General features: G+C 36.0%; 2 protein-coding genes across 9 annotated transcripts in view; one reads left to right on the top strand and one right to left on the bottom strand.

Moving 5' to 3' along the window:
* The window catches only part of FANCL (FA complementation group L), an 84,616-nt gene extending 81,732 nt beyond the window's left edge, over window positions 1-2,884 (top strand). For all 3 annotated transcript variants that reach the window (XM_007075382.3, XM_042981438.1, XM_042981439.1), the window contains 3 exons: window positions 564-680; window positions 2,004-2,075; window positions 2,383-2,884. In XM_007075382.3, coding sequence (XP_007075444.1) covers window positions 564-680; window positions 2,004-2,075; window positions 2,383-2,418 — 225 coding nt within the window. In that variant the 3' untranslated portion in view covers window positions 2,419-2,884. The remainder of the gene's footprint in view (window positions 1-563; window positions 681-2,003; window positions 2,076-2,382) is intronic.
* The window catches only part of VRK2 (VRK serine/threonine kinase 2), a 103,572-nt gene continuing 83,296 nt past the window's right edge, over window positions 2,461-22,736 (bottom strand). For all 6 annotated transcript variants that reach the window (XM_042981432.1, XM_042981431.1, XM_042981437.1 and 3 more), the window contains 2 exons: window positions 17,703-17,864; window positions 2,461-2,792 (listed from right to left, as the gene is read on the bottom strand). In XM_042981432.1, coding sequence (XP_042837366.1) covers window positions 2,490-2,792; window positions 17,703-17,864 — 465 coding nt within the window. In that variant the 3' untranslated portion in view covers window positions 2,461-2,489. The remainder of the gene's footprint in view (window positions 2,793-17,702; window positions 17,865-22,736) is intronic.

The following is a 22,736-nucleotide window of genomic DNA, read 5'->3' as shown; positions in this document are numbered from 1 at the left end:
ATGAGATGTTTGGATATTCTAATACTATCTGCTTATGGATGATTGAAATAAAGTTTTAATTAGATTTTGTGAAGGATGGCAGTACAGTTTTTGAAAATGAATAGATGTCACTGTGTTGCAAAAATGATAAACTTGGGATTGAGTTTTGATAAAGTTGCAGAGGTTGTAGACTATTAAAGTGGTGGGAATGTTTTTGTCTTCTTCCTTTAGTTAAAGAATTTTGAAGTTTAGTAATCATTAGCTAATGTCAGTTAGTATCTTTATATATTACATTGGCATAATATTGATGTACAATGTGGGAAATTTACTTAAGCCCCAAATAGAACCTGTTTTTTAGTATATCTGTGTGTATCACTTACTGGATGCAAAAGGAAGCACTCTTACAAATCGCTTTTCTTAAAGGGTTAAGTACTGATGTAACTGTATTTTCTGTAAATAATGCTATAGTTACCTTTATGAAAACTTTGTATGAAAATTTGATCTTGTCTATCCCATATTATTCTTTCTTATATTACCTTGTGTGTTTTAAACACTTGTGCTTATAAATATTTCTTCTTTTGAAGGATTTTTCTATGGATTGTGGCATTTGTTATTCATATCAACTTGATGGTGCCATTCCTGATCAAGTGTGTGATAATCCCCAATGTGCACAGCCTTTCCATCAAATATGCTTATATGAGGTAAACAATAAAAATAACGCTGTTAAGACTATTTTGGCTACCATGACCTAGCAAGTCTGCATGTTGAAATATACAGAATCCAAAATCTGTTGAAGTGAATAGCAATCTCTTTTTTCCATTAGCTTCTTTACCAGTCCATTTCCAGATGCCCGTGTGCTTTCATTTCTTCATCCTGGTCACTAATGAGTGAATAAATGTCCTAAAGTAGTATCCTAGGAAGGGAGAAAATGTATCCAGAATATATTCATGGGCTGCTTACTGATGCATAACAGATCAAATTGATGCTACATTGGAATCTTTCAGTGAAAATCTCATGTGACCGCAGTGCAAACTGTCACTCATCCAAGTGGGAGTAGTAGTGGTAGCAATAAGGTGAAAGGGAACTGGCACTAATGAGTGTCCGTTACTTTTCAAAGTATATTTAAGTATAGAATAAATGTAATAATCTTACTTTTGATATTGAGAAAAATGCGTTTTGTGATCTGGATATGTCACAGCACTCTCCGTGACATTTTATTTATTATTTACTCTCTGTGAAGTCTGCTTTCGTTCCTGTGTATAGTCATTTGATCTCTATAGCATTCATCTTAGGGCACAGTTGACACGATTATATATGCATGTATATATGAAACACCTTCAGTTGTATAGTGCGTTCAGTCTTCTTGAATATCACCTCTTGTTTTTGTGATTAGAGGTAGCAAGCAGTTGGTGTTACCTGCACTTTAAGAATGGAGAACTTAGAGATGTCAATTCACCTTCTATAAACTCACAAAATACCAGGTCTAATTATAGAGATACTCTTAAGGGAACATGTGCTTTCTTTTATAATAATGAATATTCATTTAATTTTTAAAAATGGACTGCCTCGTGCTTATAATTAGTGGATTGAGAATTAACCCACTATTGGTGATTAAGACCAGAATTGAGACCTAAATTTTCACGAGCTTACGGTATCTTTTACAGCAAGAGTTCTTAATTTGTAATTAATGACTTCAGGTCAAGTCTGTGAACCCCATTGACTTGTGTACATTATTTTTGTGTCTATTTTGGATGTTGAGAAAATGCATAAAGGGGCCCATAATTTGGCTATAAACCAGTGGTATAGATCCCGAAATTCGTGGTGGTCTCCCCTTATTATTCAGCATACTACTAGTCTGGTATTGGCCAGGAAATGTTCCCCTTACTTTTTGTAAAAGAAAATTAAGAAGGTAAATCTTTTGGAATAAAAATATATGTAATCATAAAGGAAATGAATTTAGAGTATCTGTAATGTGTAATCATGCTGACATTGCTCCCTTTTTCTTCTCTTTTTAAAATCTTCAGTGGTTGAGAGGACTGTTGACTAGTAGACAGAGTTTTAACATCATATTTGGTGAATGCCCATATTGTAGTAAGGTAAGGAAATCATTAATCAAATTTCATAAAATATGCCTAGCTTTTAATAGTGTGCTTTGGAAGATAGATAAGCATATAGTATATCAGCTTATCCAAAACTTTTTGTTACTTCTGTTATTCTATGTGGTAAGAAACAAAAAGGGTAAAATTGTCCCTGTCAATGACATTTTGTTTTTTAAATTGCTCCTTTGATCAAAAAAAGTTATTTTTCAAACTGTATCATGACACTGTTTTCTACAATAAAGCAATCTTAATTTTTAGAATGTCCACAAACTGACTTTGTTAAATTGTATTCTCTTTTTACAAGCCAATTACCTTGAAAATGTCTGGGAGGAAATCCTAAAATAAGAATGTAACATTTCTGTGAAGAACTGGCAACCTTAAGAATTATCAAAAGGATTTTATTTGATATCTTCAGAGAAAGTATAAAGTAAGACCTACTAAAATCAAAAGAAAAAGAACAATAAAGCCGTAATAATACACGTCGGTAACTGTCTCTTCACTGAGAGTAGAGTCTCTGACCTCCATTCCGGTTGGAGAAGTATATGTATACCAAGATGAAGATCTTGAATTGTCGAGTATATACGGACTGATAAAATCTTGATATGGTTTGTAAAGTGAATTTGGGAACTGTATAGAGCTGGGTTTTTGTGGAGAACGGTTTCTTTCATTCAGAATTTGAGACTCACAGTACTTTTGTCTTCTCTTTGTGCTTTCCTATGGAAAAGTATATATATTGTGTTAGGTTTGAGTTATCCTTATACTGTGTACTCTAAGAGTTCTAAATAAAACATGTTACACAAAACGAACAAATTTTTTGCATATTCTTCCTGAGAAGTTTTTTATGAAGTACTTATCCCATTAACCAACCCAAATCTAGTTAAACTGATTGGTTCTTTCAAATCAGGCAATAGGCCATCTTATAATTTGTCCTCTAAAAATACAACGAAATATGAAACCTGAATTTTCTTGGCAAGACAAATCTTATGTGGGCAAGAGAGTCACGATTAGAAAGCTTTTTGGTTATTAATAATTAGTGATTCTGAGGCAGCCGTGGCAGCAGAGCGAGATGTTGGTGGCAGTGCTGCACGTCCACAGAGCAGCCTCTGTCCAGCAGCCTCCTGCCTGGATGCCAGAGAATGACATCTCCCAATAACAGACCTTAAGAAGAAAGTTGGTTAAAATCCTTATTTGTCCTGAACGTTGATCCAAGAAAAGATGCTCATTTCCTAGCCAAAAAGGAAAAAGTCTCCACAGATTACAGTTTTGCAGTGTTAAACTGGAATGCCTAGGAGCATACGACAAAATTTGTCAGAGGATGTTGCCAAAGACTCAAGAAGATCAACATGACCCTTGTTCTTTGGTGGGGACTTAGAACACACTGTTTGGAAAGCAGCGTCAAGCTGTCCACCCGTGGAGGTATGAAGGAGGATATCATTATAAATAAACCTCTGAATACACTCAGAGAAAATCAGGTATTTGTGAAATTCCATAAAGCAAGAAGCAAAATACCTATTTCTAAGAAGAATCAGCTGTTACTAGAATTCAGTTTCTGGAATGAGCCTGTCTCACGGAGGGCCTGATATATGTGAATTCAGAGCCTAGAACTCCCACAAGGAGCGGTGATTACATAGGGCAATTATTGTTTAGCCAAACAAAAAAAACAATTTTCCCCCAAACTGATCTATAGATTCAACACTGTCCCAGTCAAAATCCAATCAGGCTTTGGAAATGCAGTGGACCCAGAATAGCTAAAACAACCTTGACAGTCAAGAACAAAGTGGAAAAACATACTTCACAATTTGAAAACTAATCACAAAGCTAGACTAATCAAGACAGTATGGTCCTGGCATAGGGACAGGCATACAGATCAGTGGAATAGAATTGAAAGTCCAGAAGAAAACTCTCAAATACATGAGGAATTGGTTTCCAACAAATGTACGAAGGCAATTCAGTGGGGACAGGTAATCTTCAACAAAGGTGCAGAGACAACTGGACATCCTTGTAAAAATATAAATTTAGACCTACTTCATTTTGTACAAAAATTGACCAGAACCAAATTGTAACTGTAAATATAGCTGGAATTTAAAACTTTAAGGAAAAAAAAAACAGGAGAAAATCTGTGATCTAGGGTCAGGTAAAGTGTTCTCTATAATATCAAACTTACAAAAGCAAATAAAAGTTTACATAATTGAAGGACATCATTTAAAAAATTCAAAGACAACTCACAGACTGGGAGAAAATTCTGCAAATCATTTATCTGATAAAGGATTTGTATCCAGAATACATAAAGACTTGAATAGACAGTTCTCTGAAAGCATATGAAAAGATGCTCAACATCACCAATTGCAAGAGAAATGCAAATCAAACTATAATGAGATATCATCTTACCCTTTAAGGCCATTATCGAAAGAACAGAAAATAACAAATGGTGAAGATACAGAGAAATTGGAACCCTTGTGTACTGTTCAGAGGACTGTAAAATGGTGTAGCCATTATGGGAAACAGCACAGAAGTTCCTCAAAACATTAAAAGTAGAATTACCATATAATCCAGCAATCCTACTTCCGGGTATATATTGAGAACTCAAGTGTCTTGAAGAGATATATGTACACCCATGTTCATCATAGCATTATTAGCCAAGAGGCAGAAGCACCCAGATTCCTATGGGCAGATGAATAAAGAATATATACATATAATGGAATATTATGCAGCCTTAAAAAAAGGAAAGCCTGCCACATGCTACAATATGGATCAATCCTTGAGGACGTTCTGAAGAGCAAATTAGGCCAGTCACAAAAGGACATCTATGATTCCACTAACAAGAAATATCTAAAGAAGTCAAAATAACAGAAACAGAAAGGTAGTTGCCAAGGTAGAGGGTAGTTGGTGTAGTGGGTCTAAAGTTTCAATTTTGCAAGATGTAAAAGTTCTAGAGATCTTTTGCACAACAGTGTGAATATACTTGGCACTACTAAACTACACGGTTAAGTTTAATGTTACTTGCTTTTTACTACAATAAAAAATAAAAATAGTCATTCCCAACCTTTATCATGACATGGAACCCTTTACCTGACCTACATGCCATATATTGGATAAAGGAATTGGCTGTTCACAACCAGAGGAAATTGCCCCAGGGTGGATATTGTGGCATGTCTCATAGAAAGCTCTGGGAACATACCAACCACTGTAGACTGAATATTATTGATATATGCAAGTTCCAGGAATTTCTTACACCATTCCTGTTAGCCAGAGCTCTTAATCAGTTTCCTGCTTTAGTCTTAACTGGTTACGAGTTGTTCTGTTTCTGCTTCACTTTGGTGACCTGCCCTGCCCTGTCCTTGTACTATTTATCAAGTAACTTAGAAGGAAAAAATTAAAAAACAAGGCAAAATATTTCAATCTTCAACCATCTGATGTAATACCATCATTCTTCACAGTAGCTACTTTCTTGACCTCTAAACCACCATTCTTCAAAGAGCCTTTTTTACCCCCCTAAAAGTCACTTTCAGGATGCAGTTTTAGAAGGCAAGAAGTAATTACCTTCTACATAAGGTATACAAAACAAAATAGAGGTCTTGAAGGAAGGCCCTTTAACTTTTCTACTTAGAAGAAATCATTGAAAGTCAAATAACTAACTTTAAGCTACTCTTTACTGCCTGAGAGCTAATAAAGACACACTATCCCAATTGTCCTAAAGTTTTCTCAGCTTTAGAGGTGCCTAGCTGGCCCAGGGTGTACAGCACGTGACTTTTGATCTCAGGGGCATGAATTCATGCCCCACATGGGTGTGGAGCCTACTTTAAAAAAAAAATTTGTCAGCTTTATTTGCTAAAGGCAAAATAATTACTCCTGTGGTCCCCTAAAGCGTTGTTCTCCCACAAAGAAAAAGAAATACGCCATCAAATTTTAGATTTTTAAAGAAGGAGAGCCACTAGTTAGCTAACAAGTAGCATTTACATATAATAACTTACATGTAGAAGTAGACGATATCCCCATCCAGGTAAGAACAGAAGTCAAGCTACTAAAATTTCAAGGTTGGTTACACACTAGAGAAGTCTGTGTACCTAGTCTCTCTTTAAGCAACAACTGATATCAAATGGGAAGGCCCTCATCTAAGGATTTAACCACCAGTTGTCTTCGGCTTACTGAGAGATCTGCTTGGGCAAGATAGTCTATGGCATAGGTTGTAAAATGTTGTGAGTTGCCTGTTTTGTGAATAAAGATTGATTGGAACACAGCCACACTCATTTGTATTTTACTGTGTATGGCTGCTTTTATACTGCAATGGCAGAGTTGAATTGTTTCTGACAAAGGCTAGGCTGTAAACCCAAAATATTTACCATCTGGCTCTTTACGAAAAAGCTTTCTGGTCTATGGCATAGTATTTCAAACATTAGAAAAAGCGTACAAATCATTTTGGGATCTTGTTAAAATACAGATCTCAGGGGAGCCTGGGTGGCTCAGGTGGTTAAGCCTCAACTTTGGTTCAGGTCATGATCTTGCGATTTGTGAGTTTTGAACCCCACACTGGCCTCTTCTGTCAGTGCAGAGTCTGCTTTGGATCCTCTGTCTTACTCTCTCTCTCTCTCTCTCAAAAATAACAAACATGAAAAATACACGTTTCATTCAGAAAGTCTAAGATAAGACTTAGATTCTGTGTTTCTAAGAAGCTCCAGGTGATGCCAGTGCAGCTGGTTGGCACAGCAGACTTTTAGTAGCAGAGGCTTAAGGCATACAATAATCCTAGTCAGTATAGTGTTTCTGAACCTGGGACACTTGTGCTCCATAGGACATTTAACAATTTCGGGAGACATTCTGGGTACTACAACTGGGAGGAAGTACTACTGGCATCTACTAGATAAAGGCCAGAGATGGCTTACAGTGTACAGGACAGCCAGCTCAGTAAGCCCAGAGTGGTGCTGCTGAGAAACCTTGAATTCTGAGCAAGTTATTAGCCATGAATGCATGTCAGAGTCAATTAGGAAGCTATGAAAAATACCAATACCCTTTTTAGTTCTAGCCATGAATAATGGGCATCAGATCTCCCCTCCTGCTATGAAAAGCCCATGAAATGAATACAAAACAATAGAGTTGGACAAAATATATGAAGGAACTTATCACACAGAGAAAACAAGGCTGTGATTCTGGAGGAGAGGAAAACACCCAGATTGATAAAGGCTACAGTTTCAGATGATCTTTACCTTAGTCCAGCCTTCAAAAAGCCTAAATGAAGTGAAGACATGACTAATCAAGTTGAGCCACCAATAAATCATTTGTCTGCCAGGACAAAAGTCAGTACTCTCTAAAGGAATACAATAAAATGTGGAGTTTCAAGAACTGACTAGCAGCCACGATATTCAACGAATAATAAAACTTTTACGACACACAAGGAACAGGAAACTGTGACCCATAACTAGGAGAAGAAGAGAAATAGATGTGACCCAGATGGTAAAATTATCAAACAGGGACAATAAAACCACTACATAACTATGTTCAAGGAATTAAATATAAAGTTAAACATAATTAGTGAACAGATTGAGAGACTCAGCAGAGAAAAGGAATAAAATGCTTCTAGAATGGAAAAATACAATAAATGAAGTTAAACATCCACTGGTTAAATAGGTAGAGACCAGGCAAAGGACCAGAATGAAGCACAGCAAAATAAAAGACTAATTTGAAAAACGAACAGAGCCTCCGAAAAGGCCTGAGAGAGAAGGTAGACAATTCTAACTGCATGTATTTGGATCTCAGAGAAGAGGGACTGAGGCATGAAACAAATCCTAGCTGAAACTTCCAGTGATGACAATTACCAACCCACAGATGAAAAAAGCTCAATGAGCCCAAAGCAGAATAAACATAAAGACAACTATCTCTAGAAAACCAAAGATAAAAAGCAAATATTAAAAGCCAGAAGGGACACATTATATATAGGGTCAATGATAAGAATAACTGCTAACTTCTCATCGGAAAAAAACACACGATGACAAGAAACATTTTTAAATTCAGAACGAAAAATCTCATGTCAGGTGAGGCCTTCACAATGAAGGTGAGGGCATCTAGTCCCAGCCAAGACAGTAAGTACATTCTACTTTATTCCTTCTAATTACTACTAAAGATTTTAGACAAAAATTAATACAACATTCTGAAAGTTATAGAATAGAAGGCAGACTGGATAAGGACCTTAGAACACACAGAATGACCCAGCCCCAAGTCTCATCCCAACCACCTTTTTTTTTTTGGTGCCTATTTATCCCAGCCTGGGCCACAATGCAATCTACAATTGGAAAACAACACTGTGCACACAAAAAAGTCCAGGAAAAGCCTGTTGTCTTTAAACAGTGGATCAGCAGGAGGGCAAGTATACGGTTCAGGACACTTGTCTCCTAAACCTGCTGTACTTTAGGTGAACACCATGAAAGAAGCTGTACCCTTCCCACTTCCCACTAGGGGTTGTGGAAACTGGGGTAGAGTCCTGTCAGGTGTCACCACCATGCGTTAACCAGGGAGCACACCTACCCTTCCCCACCAAGCACTGAGGAGACTAAAGTGGAGCCCTGTCAAAAGACCAACCCCACACTAACAAAGCAGTACCCTCTCCACTGGCGTTATGGAAATTATGAGACAGAGCCCTGTCAATGCCCAGCCTGTACTACTGAGCACTGACTTCTTCTTCCCTCTCTCCCAGATACTCTGGAGACCAAAGGGTAGAGCCTTGTAGACTGTCCTTCCCTGCACTCACACAACATAAGTAGTGCCTCTCTTCCTCTGCAACAGACACTGTGGACATTGTGCAGTAGAGCCCTAAGGACCATGCCCAGCCTGCATTAAGCAAACATTAGCAAAAAGCAGCAACCCTCTATGTCTCTTTGGCCTCAAATGTTGTGGATAGGAGCCCAACTGACCCATCACTATCATGCATTAAAAAAAAAAAAAAGTATACCTCACATCCTTCTAATTAGAAAACCCTGTTCTCAGGAATTAATAGAACTACAAGAGAGCTAACTAGCCAAGCTATAGAAAAAAAAAAAAAATCAATAATACCACAAACCAATGGGATCTGATAATATTTATAGAGCACTACACCTCAAAACAGTAGAATGCATGGTCTCTTTAATCTCTCATTAAGACCATACCCTGGGTCAAAAAATAAACCTTAACAAATTTGAAATGATACAAAATATGTTCTCAGACAATAATATAAATTAGAAATCAGTAACAAAGAAAATGGAAAAAATCTTCACTTAGAAATTAACACACTCCTAATAGCCAAGGCATCAAAAGAAGTCTCATGAAAAAGTACAAAATTAAAAATACTGAGGTGCCTGGGTGGCTCAGTTGGTTAAGCATCCAACTTTAGCCCAAGTCATGATCTTGCAGCTCGTGGGTTTGAGCCCCACATCAGCCTCTCTGCTCTCAGATCCTCTATTTCCCCCTCTCTCTGCCCCTCCCCAACTTGCTCTCTCTCTCTGAAAAACAAATCAACGTTAAAAAATAAGTAAAATTAGGGGCACCTGGGTGGCGCAGTCGGTTAAGCAACCAACTTCTGCTCAGATCATGATCTCACAGTTCCTGAGTTTGAACCCTGCGTTGGGCTCTGTGCTGACAGCTCAGAGCCTGGAGCCTGCTTCTGATTCTATGTCTCCCTCTCTTACTGCCCCTACCCTGCTCATGCTCTGTCTCTGTCTCTCAGAAATAAACAAATGTAAATAAATAATAAATAAATAAAATTATAGGTACAAGAAAAGTACATTACATAAGGATTTATGGGATACAGTTAAACCAATACTTAATAGGACATTTATAGCATTAAATATCTACATTAGAAAAAATGAAAGGGCTCAAACAATAGTCTAACCTTCTACCTAAACTAGAAAAAGGAAAATAAACCAAAAATCAAGTTGAAACAAAGAATAGGAAAATCTGCCCAGTCTAAATCCAGCCTGTTTTGTAGAGTTACCAACTAAGAATTAATTTTAAATTTTTAAATGGTTGGAACAAACATTTTCTGATTGGAAAATTTTATGGAATTCAAACTTCAGTGCCATAAAATTTTGTTGGAACTCAGCTAGACTCATTTGTTTACATATTGTATATGATGCTTTTGTACTATGGTGTACAGCTGAATTGTTAAGCATGTGACCTATAAAACCTAAATATTTAACTATTTGGCTGCTTGCAGAGAACTTTGACTACTCTTGAAATTGAATCCATAGTGAAAAGGAGAAATCTCTAGGCCCAGATGGTTTCACTGGAGAATTCTCTAAAATATTTACTTTAAAATTTTTTTAAATGTTTATTATTGAGAGAGAGAGTGTGAGCACGGGAGGAGCAGAGAAAGTGAGAGACAGAATCTGAAACAGGCTCCAGGCTCTGAGCTGTCAGCACAGAGCCCCATGTGGGGCTTGAACTCATGAGCGGTGAGATCATGTCCTGAGCCAAAGCCGGAAGCTTAACTGACTGAGCCACCCAGGCGCCCCTCTAAAACATTTTAAAAAGAAACAACACAAATTCTACTAATTCTGTTCCAGAAATTAAAAGGAGGAAGACTTATTTGAGTTATAAAACTCATTTTATGAGGCCAGCACTGCCGTGATACCAACACCGGATAAAGACAGTAGAATAAAAAGAAAGCTACACACCAGTAGTCCTCATTAACAGATGTAAAAGTTCTCAACAAAATACTAGCAAATTGAACCTAGCAACATATGAAAAGAATTCTATACCATGTAAGACTAGAGGGGTGCCTGAGTGGCTCAGTTGAGCATCCGACTTTGGCTCAGGTCATGATCTCACAGTTTGTGAATTCAAGCCCCACGTTGGGCTCTGTGCTGACAACGCGGAGCCTGGAGCCCACTTCAGATTCTGTGTTTCCCTCTCTCTCTGCCCCTTCCCTGCTCTTGCTCTGTCTCTCTCTCTCTCAAAAATAAACAAACATTAAAGAAATGTAAGACTAGTTCAATATTCAAACACTAATCAATGTCATCCACCATGGCAACAGTGTAAAGCTGAAAAATCATATGATCATATTAATTGATACAGAAAAAGCACTTGATAAAATTTAATACCCATTCATAATAACTCTTAGTACACTAGAAATAGAGGTGAGCCTCATCAACCTGATAACACCTACCAAAAATATACAGCTAACATCACACTAAATGGTGAAGAATAAACAACTCACATGTTCTTCAACACTACGTCCATACTTCAGAACATTCCTTATCAGTAAAAAGGAATGAACTATATTGATACATGCAAACTCAGATGGATCTCTATCTAGGGCATTATGGTGAATGAAACAAAGCCCATCTCAACAAGTTACATAGTAAAGAATTTGATTTGTACAACATGCTCAAGATAATCAATTATAGTGATATGGAACAAATCAGTGCTTTCCAGGGTTTAGGATAAAGGGGAGGGTGTCCATATAAAGCAATACACGGAAGTTTCTATGTGAGGGAGTTTCTTCCTAGAACAGTTCCGTACAGTAATTTTTGTGATTAGTCCATACATGTAATACAATTTAACAGCAACATACACATATGAGTGCATGTAAAAACTGATGACCAAATAAGGTATGTATTTTATAGTAGTATGCCAAAGTTAGTTCCTGGTTTTGAAAATTATACTATTGTTATAAGATGATGTCATTGGAGGAAGCTGGGTAAAGGGTACATGGGAGCTGAAGGAAGGGTACATGGGAGCCCTCTATTGCAATTTCTGAGTGTGCAATTATTTTAAAATGAAATGTTAAAAAAATAAATTCAGAGGTAAAATATAGTTCCAGCTCTCCCACACCAAAAAACAAAATAAAAACAAACAAACAAAAAAAGTAAAAGTGAAATAAAGATATTTTCAGACAAGAAGTGAGAGAATTAGTCTCCAGGAACTTTCCACTACAATGGTAAAGGAAATTCTCTGCGAAGATGGGAAATGAACCAACTGTAAACTCAGATCTATGGGAGGGCTGAAGAATTCCAACAGCGATAAATAAGAGACTTTTTTTTCCCCCTCTCAATTTCTTTGAAATAAAAGTAATTTTTAAAAAAATAATTTAACGTTTATTCATTTTTGAGAGACAGAGACAGAGCATGAGCAGGGAAGGAGCAGAGAGAGAGGGAGACACAGGATCTGAAGCAGACTCCAGGCTCTGAGCTGTCAGCACAGAGCCCAATGTGGAGCTCGAACCCATGAACTGTGAGTTCACAACCTGAGCCAAAGTCGGATGCTTAACTGACTGGGCCACCCAGGCGACCCAAAACTGATTTTTTAAAGCACAATAGTAACCGCATTATGGAATTAATTATATATGTGGAAAAAAAGTATGACAACAGTAGCACAAAGGATGGAAATGTATTTTTGCAAGATTCTTACATTATATATGAAGTCGTTTATTAAATCAAGGTAGATTATTATACAGGTGAAAGATGTATATTATAATTTCTAGAGCTATGTTAATATGGTAGCCACCGACCACATATGACTTGAATACTTGGAATATGGCTAGTCTAAATTGAGGTGTGCAGTTAGTGTAAAACACACCAGATTTTGAAGACTTAATATGAAAAAAAGAATGTAATATGTCTCAATTTTTATTATAGTTACAATATTCTGGGTATTAGTTTAATTAGAGTTTTTATATTATTAAAGTAAACTTTAATTAGAGTGGTTTTAGAGCAGGGGTTTGCAAACTTTTTCTTTCAAGGGCAGATAGTAAATATTTTAGGATTTGGGGGCCACACAGTCTGTGTTCTAAATACTCAGCTCTGCCACTGTAGCATGGAAATACCCATAGACAACATGTAAGAGAATATGTAAACGAATGAGTACGGCTATGTTGCAATATAACTATTTAACTTTAACTATTAACAATACAACCATATAAGTATATTTAAATATAACTACTTAAAATAGGTGACCCGCTGACTTTGGCCCATAAGCCATATCTTGCTGTACTAAAGTAACCACTACAACAAAAACAAAACAGCCCAGAGAAGCAGAGTTTACAAATTGAAGATATGAGAGACAAATTCCCACTTACTCCAAAAGAAAGCAGGAGGGAGGTTAAAAGTGACAAAGAATAAATGGAGCAGAAAGAAACCAAATAGTGAGATTGTAGATTAAATTGAACTACGATAATTACATTAAATGGAAATGGGACAGATTAAAAGGAAGGTTTGTGAGGTCATGCAAAAAAGCAAGACGTAAACTGTTATTTACAAAAGCACTCACAGACACAAAGACACAAAACACAAACATTAAACAAAAGGATGGAAAAGGACACACCATGCAAACTAATCATAGGAAGGCTGGAATTGTTAAAATTAAAGTAAAATTCAAGACAAAAGAATATTGACACATGTAAGAAAGATGTTTAAAATGATAAACAATATTTCACCAAGAAGACGTAACAGTTCTGTATCTGTATGTCCCTATTAACAGCATGAAAATTCATGAAGCAAGAACTTATAAAACTAAAGGAAATATAGACAACTCCACAATTACAGTTGAAGATTTAACATACCTTGTCATTGATTGATTAAACAGGAGGACAAAATAAAGCAAAACAGTAAAGATATAGAAGGACTGAACAACACTATCAATTTAACCTAATCAACATTTATAGAATAGTAAATTCCAAATTCAGAATATATATTCGTTCCAAGCACATGAGGAACATTCATCAAACTAAGTCTTCTTTTTGACCATAAAACAAGTTTCAGTGTATTTTAAAGGATTGCAAGAATATGCTCTGATAAATTAGAAGTCAATAACAAAAACATAGCAATAAAATCTCAAAAATATTTAGGAATTAAAAAATCATGATTCTAAAATCCATGGGGTCAAAGACTAAGTGAAGGGAAATTAGAAAATACGTTTAACTGAACAACAATGAAACACAATATATCAAGATTTGTGGAATACATCTAAAACACTGCTTAAAATTCTTTATAGCTTTATATATTTTAGAAAGAAAGGCTTAAAAGTAATGATTTAAGCATTTACCTTATGAAGCTTAAAAAAAAGAGTACCCAAAATAAGTATAAGGAAATGATAAAGAATGGTAATTAGTAAAAGAGAAAAAAAAAATCTCAGCAGTAGATAATTCAACAAATCCAAAAATTGGTTCTTTGAAAAGATCAATAAAAGTGATAAGCATCTAGCTAGACTGTAAAAAAAAAAAAAAAGAAAGAAAAAAATTCCTTGGAAGATACATATTACCAAAGCTGACACAAGAAGAAAAAGAAAATCTAATGATCATTATATGTTATAGAGAGTAAATTCATAATTAAAGATTTTCCTACAATAAAATTCTAGGCCCAGATGATTTTCTTGCTAAATTCTAGGAAACATTTATGAAAGATAAATCTTGCTAAAACAGTTTCTGAAAATAGACACGTCCAATTTGCATAATGACCTGAAAACAAAACCACACAAGGATATTATAAGAAAAAAAAATTACAGATCAATATCCCTCATCAATGTAGATATAAAAACCCTTAATGGAATAATACCAAATTGAATTCAGTATGACAACGCATCATGACTAAATGTGGTTTATCCCAGAGAAAAAGGTTGATTTAACACTCAAAAATCAATGCAATTCATTGCACTAGTAAAGGAGAAAAATCATATGATCATTTCAGTAGATCCCCAAAAAGGACTTAATATACACTCATGACTTAATTTTTTTCAACAACTACAATGAAATTTCCTCAGCCTGATAAGAGGGCATTTAGGAAAAACCTACAGCTAACATCATACTTAATGTATAAAGAATGAATGTTTTCCGCCAAAGAACAGGAACAAAGCAAGGATGCCCATGCTCAGTGTAGTATTAGAGGTCATAGAAGGTATAACAAAGCATGAAAAAAAGCTATGAAAGGCATACATGTTGGAAAAGAAGCAAAACTCTATTCACAAACATTACTGACTGTGTATAAAATCCTAAGAATCTACCAAAAAACGAGAATTAAAAAGTGACTTTAGAAAGATCTCAAGACACAAGGTCAATATACAAAATGATATTTACAATAGAATTAAAAAACAAGATATTTAGAGATAATTTTAATGGAAGATGTATACGATACCTACACCAAAAACTACAAAACACTTAGAGAAATTAAAAATCTACATAAATGGAGACAAGTATCGGGTTCATGCATTGGAAGACTCAAATGTGTTGTTGGGATTTCAGTTGCCCCTAAACTGATCTTTAGATTTAGTGGAATCACAATCAAAATTCCATTTTGCTTTTTAGTGGAAATTGACAAACCAGTTCTTAAATTTTATGGAGAGGAACAGGACCCAAAGCATTCTTGAAGAAAAGGGTTGAAGGACTTGTACTACCTAATTTCAGAACTGGTTGTAAAGCTGCAGTAATTGATGTACTGTGGTTTTGGTATAAGGACAGATAGACTGATTAGAAGACAAGAGAGAGTTCAGAAATAGACCACAATTTACACTGTCAGCTGACTTTTGAAAAAGACTCCAAGGAAATTTAATTAGGAAAAGGAAATCTTTTTAACAAATGGTGCTGTGACAGCTGGCTCTGATGGAAAACAAGAACCTCAACCCCTTATACACACAAGAATGAGCTCATGGACTCAAAAATGAAAGCCAAAACTAGAAGGCTTTTAAAAAAATATTTAGCAAACTGTGACCCTAAGATAGGCAAAGTTTTCCCAGGTTTCTTTACAGAAAACATTGATAAATTGAACTTCAAATAAAAATAACAAACAGTTTTTGCTCATTAAAGACAAATAAATGAATAGGGAGGCTGCACACTAGGAGAACATATCCACAATACAGATGTATAAAGAATTCCTACAACTCAGTAATAAAGAGACTATCATCCAAATAAAAATGGATCAAGACATTTTACAAAAGAAGACATATGAATGGGGAGTCAGCACATGAAAATGGTGCCCACAGTTATTAATTAACAGGTCATTGATAATCGGACTCAACAGAAATACTAATACATAAATGTTGGAATGCCCAAAATTAAAAAGACCAACACCACCAAATGCTGGGGAGGATCTGGGATTACTGGTGGGAGTACAAAATGGAAGCACTTGTCAGCTTTTTATAGAGGTGAACATACATCTGCCCTGTGAACCAGCAATTCCACTTCTCAGGACAAATGAAATGTAACCATAGAAGGACTTGTGTCACAATGTTCATAGTAACTATTAGTTATGATGGCTAGAGCCAGGGGCAGCCCAGGTGTCCTGGGAGAATGGATATATGGCCTATGGTGTACTACACAATGGAGTTCTGCTCAACAAGAACAAATTAGTGATACGTGTAACAATATGGATGAGTTTCAAAAACAAACTAACAAACAAATATGCTGAGTGAAAGAAGACAGACACAAAAGAGTGCATTCTGTATGACTAACATGGTACGTGACATTCTAGAAGAGGCAAAACTAACCTAGTGTGAAAATCAGAATATCAGAACAGTGGTTGTTTGGGGGAAAGGGACTGACTGAGAAAAGGAACAAAGAGCTTTCTGGAGTGATAAAATCTGCACACACATATCACAAATGCCCACACTAGTTACAATGAATCAATTTCTTGGCTTGGAACCTGGGCATCAGGTTTTTTTTTTTTATAGTCCCTTCCTATCTCCATACACAAAGTGATTCTGGTGCATAGTACAGGTTGAAAAAGAACACACAAGAATCTCAAAATTTTGTCATCAAGCAATATTTGTAATTTTACAAATGGGAACTATAAGTTCAAAGGATTCTTATTAGTACTGTAAAAACATTCTCTGGATAAACGTGTATGCTTGTTGGTTGGGTAAGAAATGCCCAACTTGTCTGTGTCTAATTTTCACCTTGGCTGCCAAGAGGTTCAGAGCCAAATTCAGTGCTCAGTTTAGTGATTAACGTCTCAATGCCTGATAAACCAATTTTGAGGGGAGAGGGTTTGGGAGATAGAAGGTGGGGGCATTAAAATATCCTGTTTCACATTTTAAACTACCTCAAATTATTTGAGGAAAATGATGGTGTATAAATCATATAAAACGTTGGTCATTTTGGAAAATAAATATTTTTTCATTGAGGATATAAATACATTGATTGTATGCTTCTCCTTCTTCTCAGAAAAAGGTTCGATTAGGAAAGACTTTTGCTGTTGCTTGAATGAGTCCTCTGCTAAAGGTAAGTCACTACTCAACCAAATGATCGAATAACGTAAAAAATACATCATTTTACAATACAACCGTATCAACAGGGAAACTCTTCACTCACATTTGATTATAAGGGCGAGAGTGGAGGAACCCATGTAAGAGTATGGAATATGCTAAGAGTCCCTAATGGATCAAAGATGGCATAAAAAATTTAAGTGCACTTCATTACGTTCTCAGGGTAAAGAAATCAGATCTGTACGCAAATGTGCTCACTGTCATTCTGTTTCTGTGATGATTGGTGTCGGCTGCTTTGATTTTATCCACTGGATAGGATATTTTCTGCCCCTTCTCATTTAACAAAACCATACAACCTTGGCCCCCAGGAGAAAATAAAAGGTCTTTATTCCCAAACGGCATATTCTAATGTAACGTTAAGGAAAAAAAAAAAAAAAAAAAAAAAAAACACAACAAAAAGCCTCTCACCTGAGCTGTTTCACTGTTAAGCAATCTAGTCAGCGGCTCCTCCGTTTGCACTTTTCTCCAGGTTGAACAGGACTCAGCACTTCTCTCACCACGCATGTTTTTTTCTATTAACCTATTTTGCATCTGATTGACTTGCTTTGTTGCAGCCTTTTGAGAAACAACCTGTTGATTGAGAGTAATAATGTATAATGAAAACTTTTGACACTTGTAAAACAAAGATGCTTCTATGTCCAGATTCTTGAAAATTCTAAACTTGCCAAGCTTTGAAAAAAAAAAGGAAGAATTAAAGAGGAAACCAACAAATGGATGTTATAGAAAGAATATAGCAGTTGGCAAGATCCAGACCCTTTCTCATCAATAGTACAAGACCAATTAAAATTAGTGTCACTGTTATACGCTCTTTAGAAATTATCTCTACAGATAACTTGCTTATTGAAAACGGCATTTTTACAGAAGACTGTCACATTCTAAAACTGCACATGAATTCATTATTAACCTTTGCTGGGAGTGGATCCAGTACATCTTTTTAGTTTAAACTCTTATTAATTAGAATCTTCGTTTTCTATCATTGAAGTGAGCCTAATGAATGTGAACGTAGAAAAGGAGCTTATAATGTTGCTTACTTTCTTATAGAGGTAATTTAACCTTTGAGTAGATGAGTAACAGTTCGTGCCACCTGGTACTGTGCACCAGTATCAAAGGTTAAGTTCTACAACAAGCCTGCTGTCTCTCAGGTTCTTTTTCACACCGTGGTGTTATCTGGGGGATGACTGACTCTTAATAACCTTGAAGTAGACACGGAAATCGAAGGGCAGATCCCACAATTCAGCTGGAAGATTAAGAGCCACAGTGAAGATCCTTATGTGAAGTATTTGGTCAGTAGCTTCATGTTTACAGCAGCTGAAAGTGCCGTCACCTTTTCTTCATGGGTTAAAGAGGGGGCAGAAGATAGGAACAGCACAAGGGGAAATAATGGAGTAGCCAGTGCCAAAACAGAGAATGAATTACGTTGGCTAGGCAAGCAGAGGCTTAATTTGTAGTCTCTCAATTTTTAGCTTCTATTGCCAAGTGTGTTCATTCCTTCCCTTTAAAATATGCTGGTGTTTTGTGGCGAGGTCTAAGCTGTCACAACACCATTCTTTATTCGCCCCTCCTCCCGGATCCCGGCTTCTCAAAGGGTAGCAAAGCCATTGCTTTTCAGTACCCTGACAATTGGCATTGTTCCCTAATCACTCAGGGTTTCTTTATTTTCACCACTCAAGTCTCCCAAACTACTGGGAAAATTCATGGGTAACCACCTTCTGAGTCACACTCCCACTGAAGTCATCTTAGTGATAAATGCTCACCATACCACTGGTGCGAAACAAAGGGTTTCCCAAAGCTGTTGTACACCGGTGCGTTCTAATGAAAGACTGGCTTGCCAATCACTGTGAAAATGTGTTTTATGATATAAGGGATTAGTTGAGATACTGAGGTTTTTAATGCCTCACTTTAGGTATAAGAGTTTCTGGCCTGGGAGCCTCTGATGTACAAACAAAATCTGATCTAATATATTCAGTCCTCTGTGAGGCTTTCTGGAAGAGATGGTGCCTCCTGGATCTGCCGTCAGTTGGCTGGATGGGCAGGTTGTGCTGCCATAAGCATTTCTAGCTAATAAACAAGATGATACCCAGTTTATGGAAATTTGCTATTTCTAGGGGAACTTTTAAAATGGTAAGAGTGAAGTGGGATAAGTTTGACTCTTAATTGTGAACAGAGGTAAAACGTTTTCTCAAAGATGTAAGAGTGAATATAGAAAGCACTCTGGGCATCACACGAAATCAAATAAAATACTACCCAAATAGGTGTCATCTTCAAGAGAGAGGCTATTCAGATCAGGTATTTTTTATTTAATTTTCCATTGGCACTTCAGTGTTCCAAGAAATCAGGAATACTTTGGCCTCCTGAAATCTAGTGAGCCAAAAATGTGCTCACAAATGAGAATTTATATTCTACTTTTCTCACACAGTATAAATATAAATAGAATTATTTTGAGAATTAAAGCTCAAGAAATAATTTTATGAACTTTCAAGGTCAACACAAAGATTACTACCACGAATAATAATATATATATTCATCCCTGGATTTGCTGCTAACCTCAGATTTAGAGTAAATGAAGGGACAAACTCTTACTTGTCTGAAACGTAAGACAGCTTGAACATTTTCATTCTGCCCTACAGTTACTCCTCTGCCTAGGGAGAGCACTGAGGAAGGATGGGTGTCTGTGGTATTACAGTATGGATTCAAGCATCATAACAAGGAGAGAGCTATGATAAGCTGGTAAAAGGATCCTCTACTGGCTGTGGAAGAAACAGCTTATTCAGAGGGTTGAACGGGGGCCTTCAATAATGCTGGTTTTCCAACGTGGCTTTAACATTCTCATCTGGGAATTCTAGAGCTTTAGCTCACCTCAATAAGCATTCTTACTGAAATATGGTTTCCTTCAGTGAATTCTGGACATTAAATCCCAGTGGATGGTATAAATAGACTGTGGTGGCCTGATGATAGATTCTTCTAATTTGACAGTGTTACCTCAGGAGCCATCGGAGCTACTAAAGAGTGATTTCAGCTATACAGAACATCATTTTGATTGAGGCAAATGCCCCAAAAGATTTGCCTTTCAGAAAAAAAAAATATCAATGTCTCTACTGTCTTGACAAAAATTCATTTCCAATTTAACTCCAGTAACAGTATTGGAGGACTTGTGTAAGAAGGCGGCTCTGTTTACAGGGAACAGTTTATGATGCCTTGTAAAAACCTAGTATTGGAAAAATACCTCCTTTTTCTTTTGCAAAAAGATGCTGTAAGTTTGCCAAGATTCTTAACGGTGATGTGCTATTTTCTAATACCTAACCAAAGCATATTTTTGTTAGGAATACTAAATTTAAAAGGTACAACCATTTCTGCTGAGGGAAATAACATTTTAAAAAAATAAGCATTCATAACTTTCCTTTGAATACTGAATGATAGAAATATTTTATTTACCTAACGGTATATGTTTTCTGGTCCACTGACTTCTTTTTCAGTATCTTTGTCCAAAGAGTGTAAGTCCAGGATTCATTCAATATTCTGTTAAATAACTAGAGTAATCCATGTATGAAGTAACAAAAAATGTTTTTAGTTACTAATAAGGAGATTCTGTCTGGGACTAAAAAGAGAAATCTGGGGCCATGTGGTTGATACTCATTCTGGACCCAAAATGATTTTTGTTATGGAAGCAATCAATTGTGGAAACTAGCCTATACTTTTATCATTCAGGGAAACTGAGTACAGCACAGTTTATATTGTCATATTTTGCTTTTCAACATTTTCAAGTTTAGTATTTGCAACATTACAAAATCTGTAAACTTTAAAAATACTGATTCACCACATGGTGAACCTATTTTTATATTATGATTATAACATATATATGTGCACTTAAAATACTACAGAAATAAAGTCTTTATTCAATAACTATTGACCGGCTGTGAACTACATCCCCAAAACCTCTTGCTGTCTTTATATCGGGGGTGGTCATATTGTTAGAAATTAACTAAGGTCTTAAGAATGCATATTATTCTTAGTGTTTGCTTTTTACTCATAATCAAAGTGCTCTAATCAAAAGGGAAGAATAAAATATTTTTGATTGAGGCTCATTGGAAAAAATGTTTTATGTTCTATTCTCTGCATATAAAAGTGGTTTCACAACAAACATCCTTTGAATTTGATGAAACTGAAAAATTCTGGTGGATAATAATTAGAATTTTACATCAGAGGATATAACTATCAGTTTTTAAAATGGCTTCTTTTATATTTCAATTAAGTTTATGAAACTGAAAAACTACAGAAAAGGAAAAAAATCTACTTAAATTAGTGTAGATTAAGTGGTGACCATTATTGCAAGGGAGATACTACGTTAAGGAAATGGCTCTTTGTTTTGTTGCAAAAGTGATAAAAACACAAAAGTCAATAAAACTGTTAAAATAAGTCTCAGTAATTACCAAGATCAAAATCCACTGGCTTTTTATTAAACATGAACTTTTGTTCTGCCTTCTGCAATACGTAAATAGTGCTGACAATTGGTTTGTGAGGCATTTGCTACAATAAAATGTAATTGTATCATGAGAGAAAGGTGACAATCAGGAGATCATGAAAAAATTACATATTCTCACTGGTAGTTAATTAGCCATGCAAAACCTCCTCAAACAGATATTCTCTTCTATTAGGAATGATTACTATGCAGGCCTACAGATGTCAATACCACAGTCATTCAAATACTTCTTTCCCTACTAATTGAAGGTTGTAAAGCTCTGGTGCCAAGGTTTTGCTTCCAAAGAGCTAATTTATGACTAGAAGGATATTTTATGTCTTCAGTTGCAGCAGCTACAAAATTCAGCAAATCAGAACCATCTGTGCACTGATACTTGACTCACCATCCATCTAGCGGCCTATCAGTCACGTTAGTTTGCATCCTGCATTCTTGGCTCAGGAACACTTGTGATGATCCAAAGTTCATAAGAAATATTAAAAATGAATGGCATCCTGACCCTACCTTATTGCACATGCATCGGGGAGAAAAAGCCCTCCCTACAGGTTTTGCATGTGGATCGTGTCCAGGAAGGACTGGACATTTAGTTGCCTGTCCAGTAGCACTGCTCACAGGAATCTCAGGTTTTCCCCACCCTGTAAAAAATGTTTTAAATCCTAATTCTTGTGTATTGTTTCAAGTTCTCTCTGTCTTTTTTTAAGTCAGTTGGAAGATAACAGAGTATAGGAGAAAAGGGTAACTTAAAACTTTTTAAAAGGTTATTTTTGTAGATTGATACATCAGTGCATACGAGTAGTCTGGTTAAACCTAAGAATATCATCATTATCACCCCCAAATTATGGAATTATGGCCAAACTGGCAAACAAAAGCAGAGGGCAATAACCAAAGAAATCTGAAGAAAAGCAACGAATAAAGGTTGTCCTGAATAAAGTCAGATTACCCTTTAATCTTACCCTGGTCGTGTCTCT

Source organism: Panthera tigris, chromosome A3 (genome assembly GCF_018350195.1).
Source record: "Panthera tigris isolate Pti1 chromosome A3, P.tigris_Pti1_mat1.1, whole genome shotgun sequence".
In the NCBI taxonomy this organism is placed as follows: domain Eukaryota; kingdom Metazoa; phylum Chordata; class Mammalia; order Carnivora; family Felidae; genus Panthera; species Panthera tigris.
The sequence above is the reverse complement of the archived record's forward strand: the minus strand, read 5'-3'. Positions and strand labels throughout refer to the sequence as shown.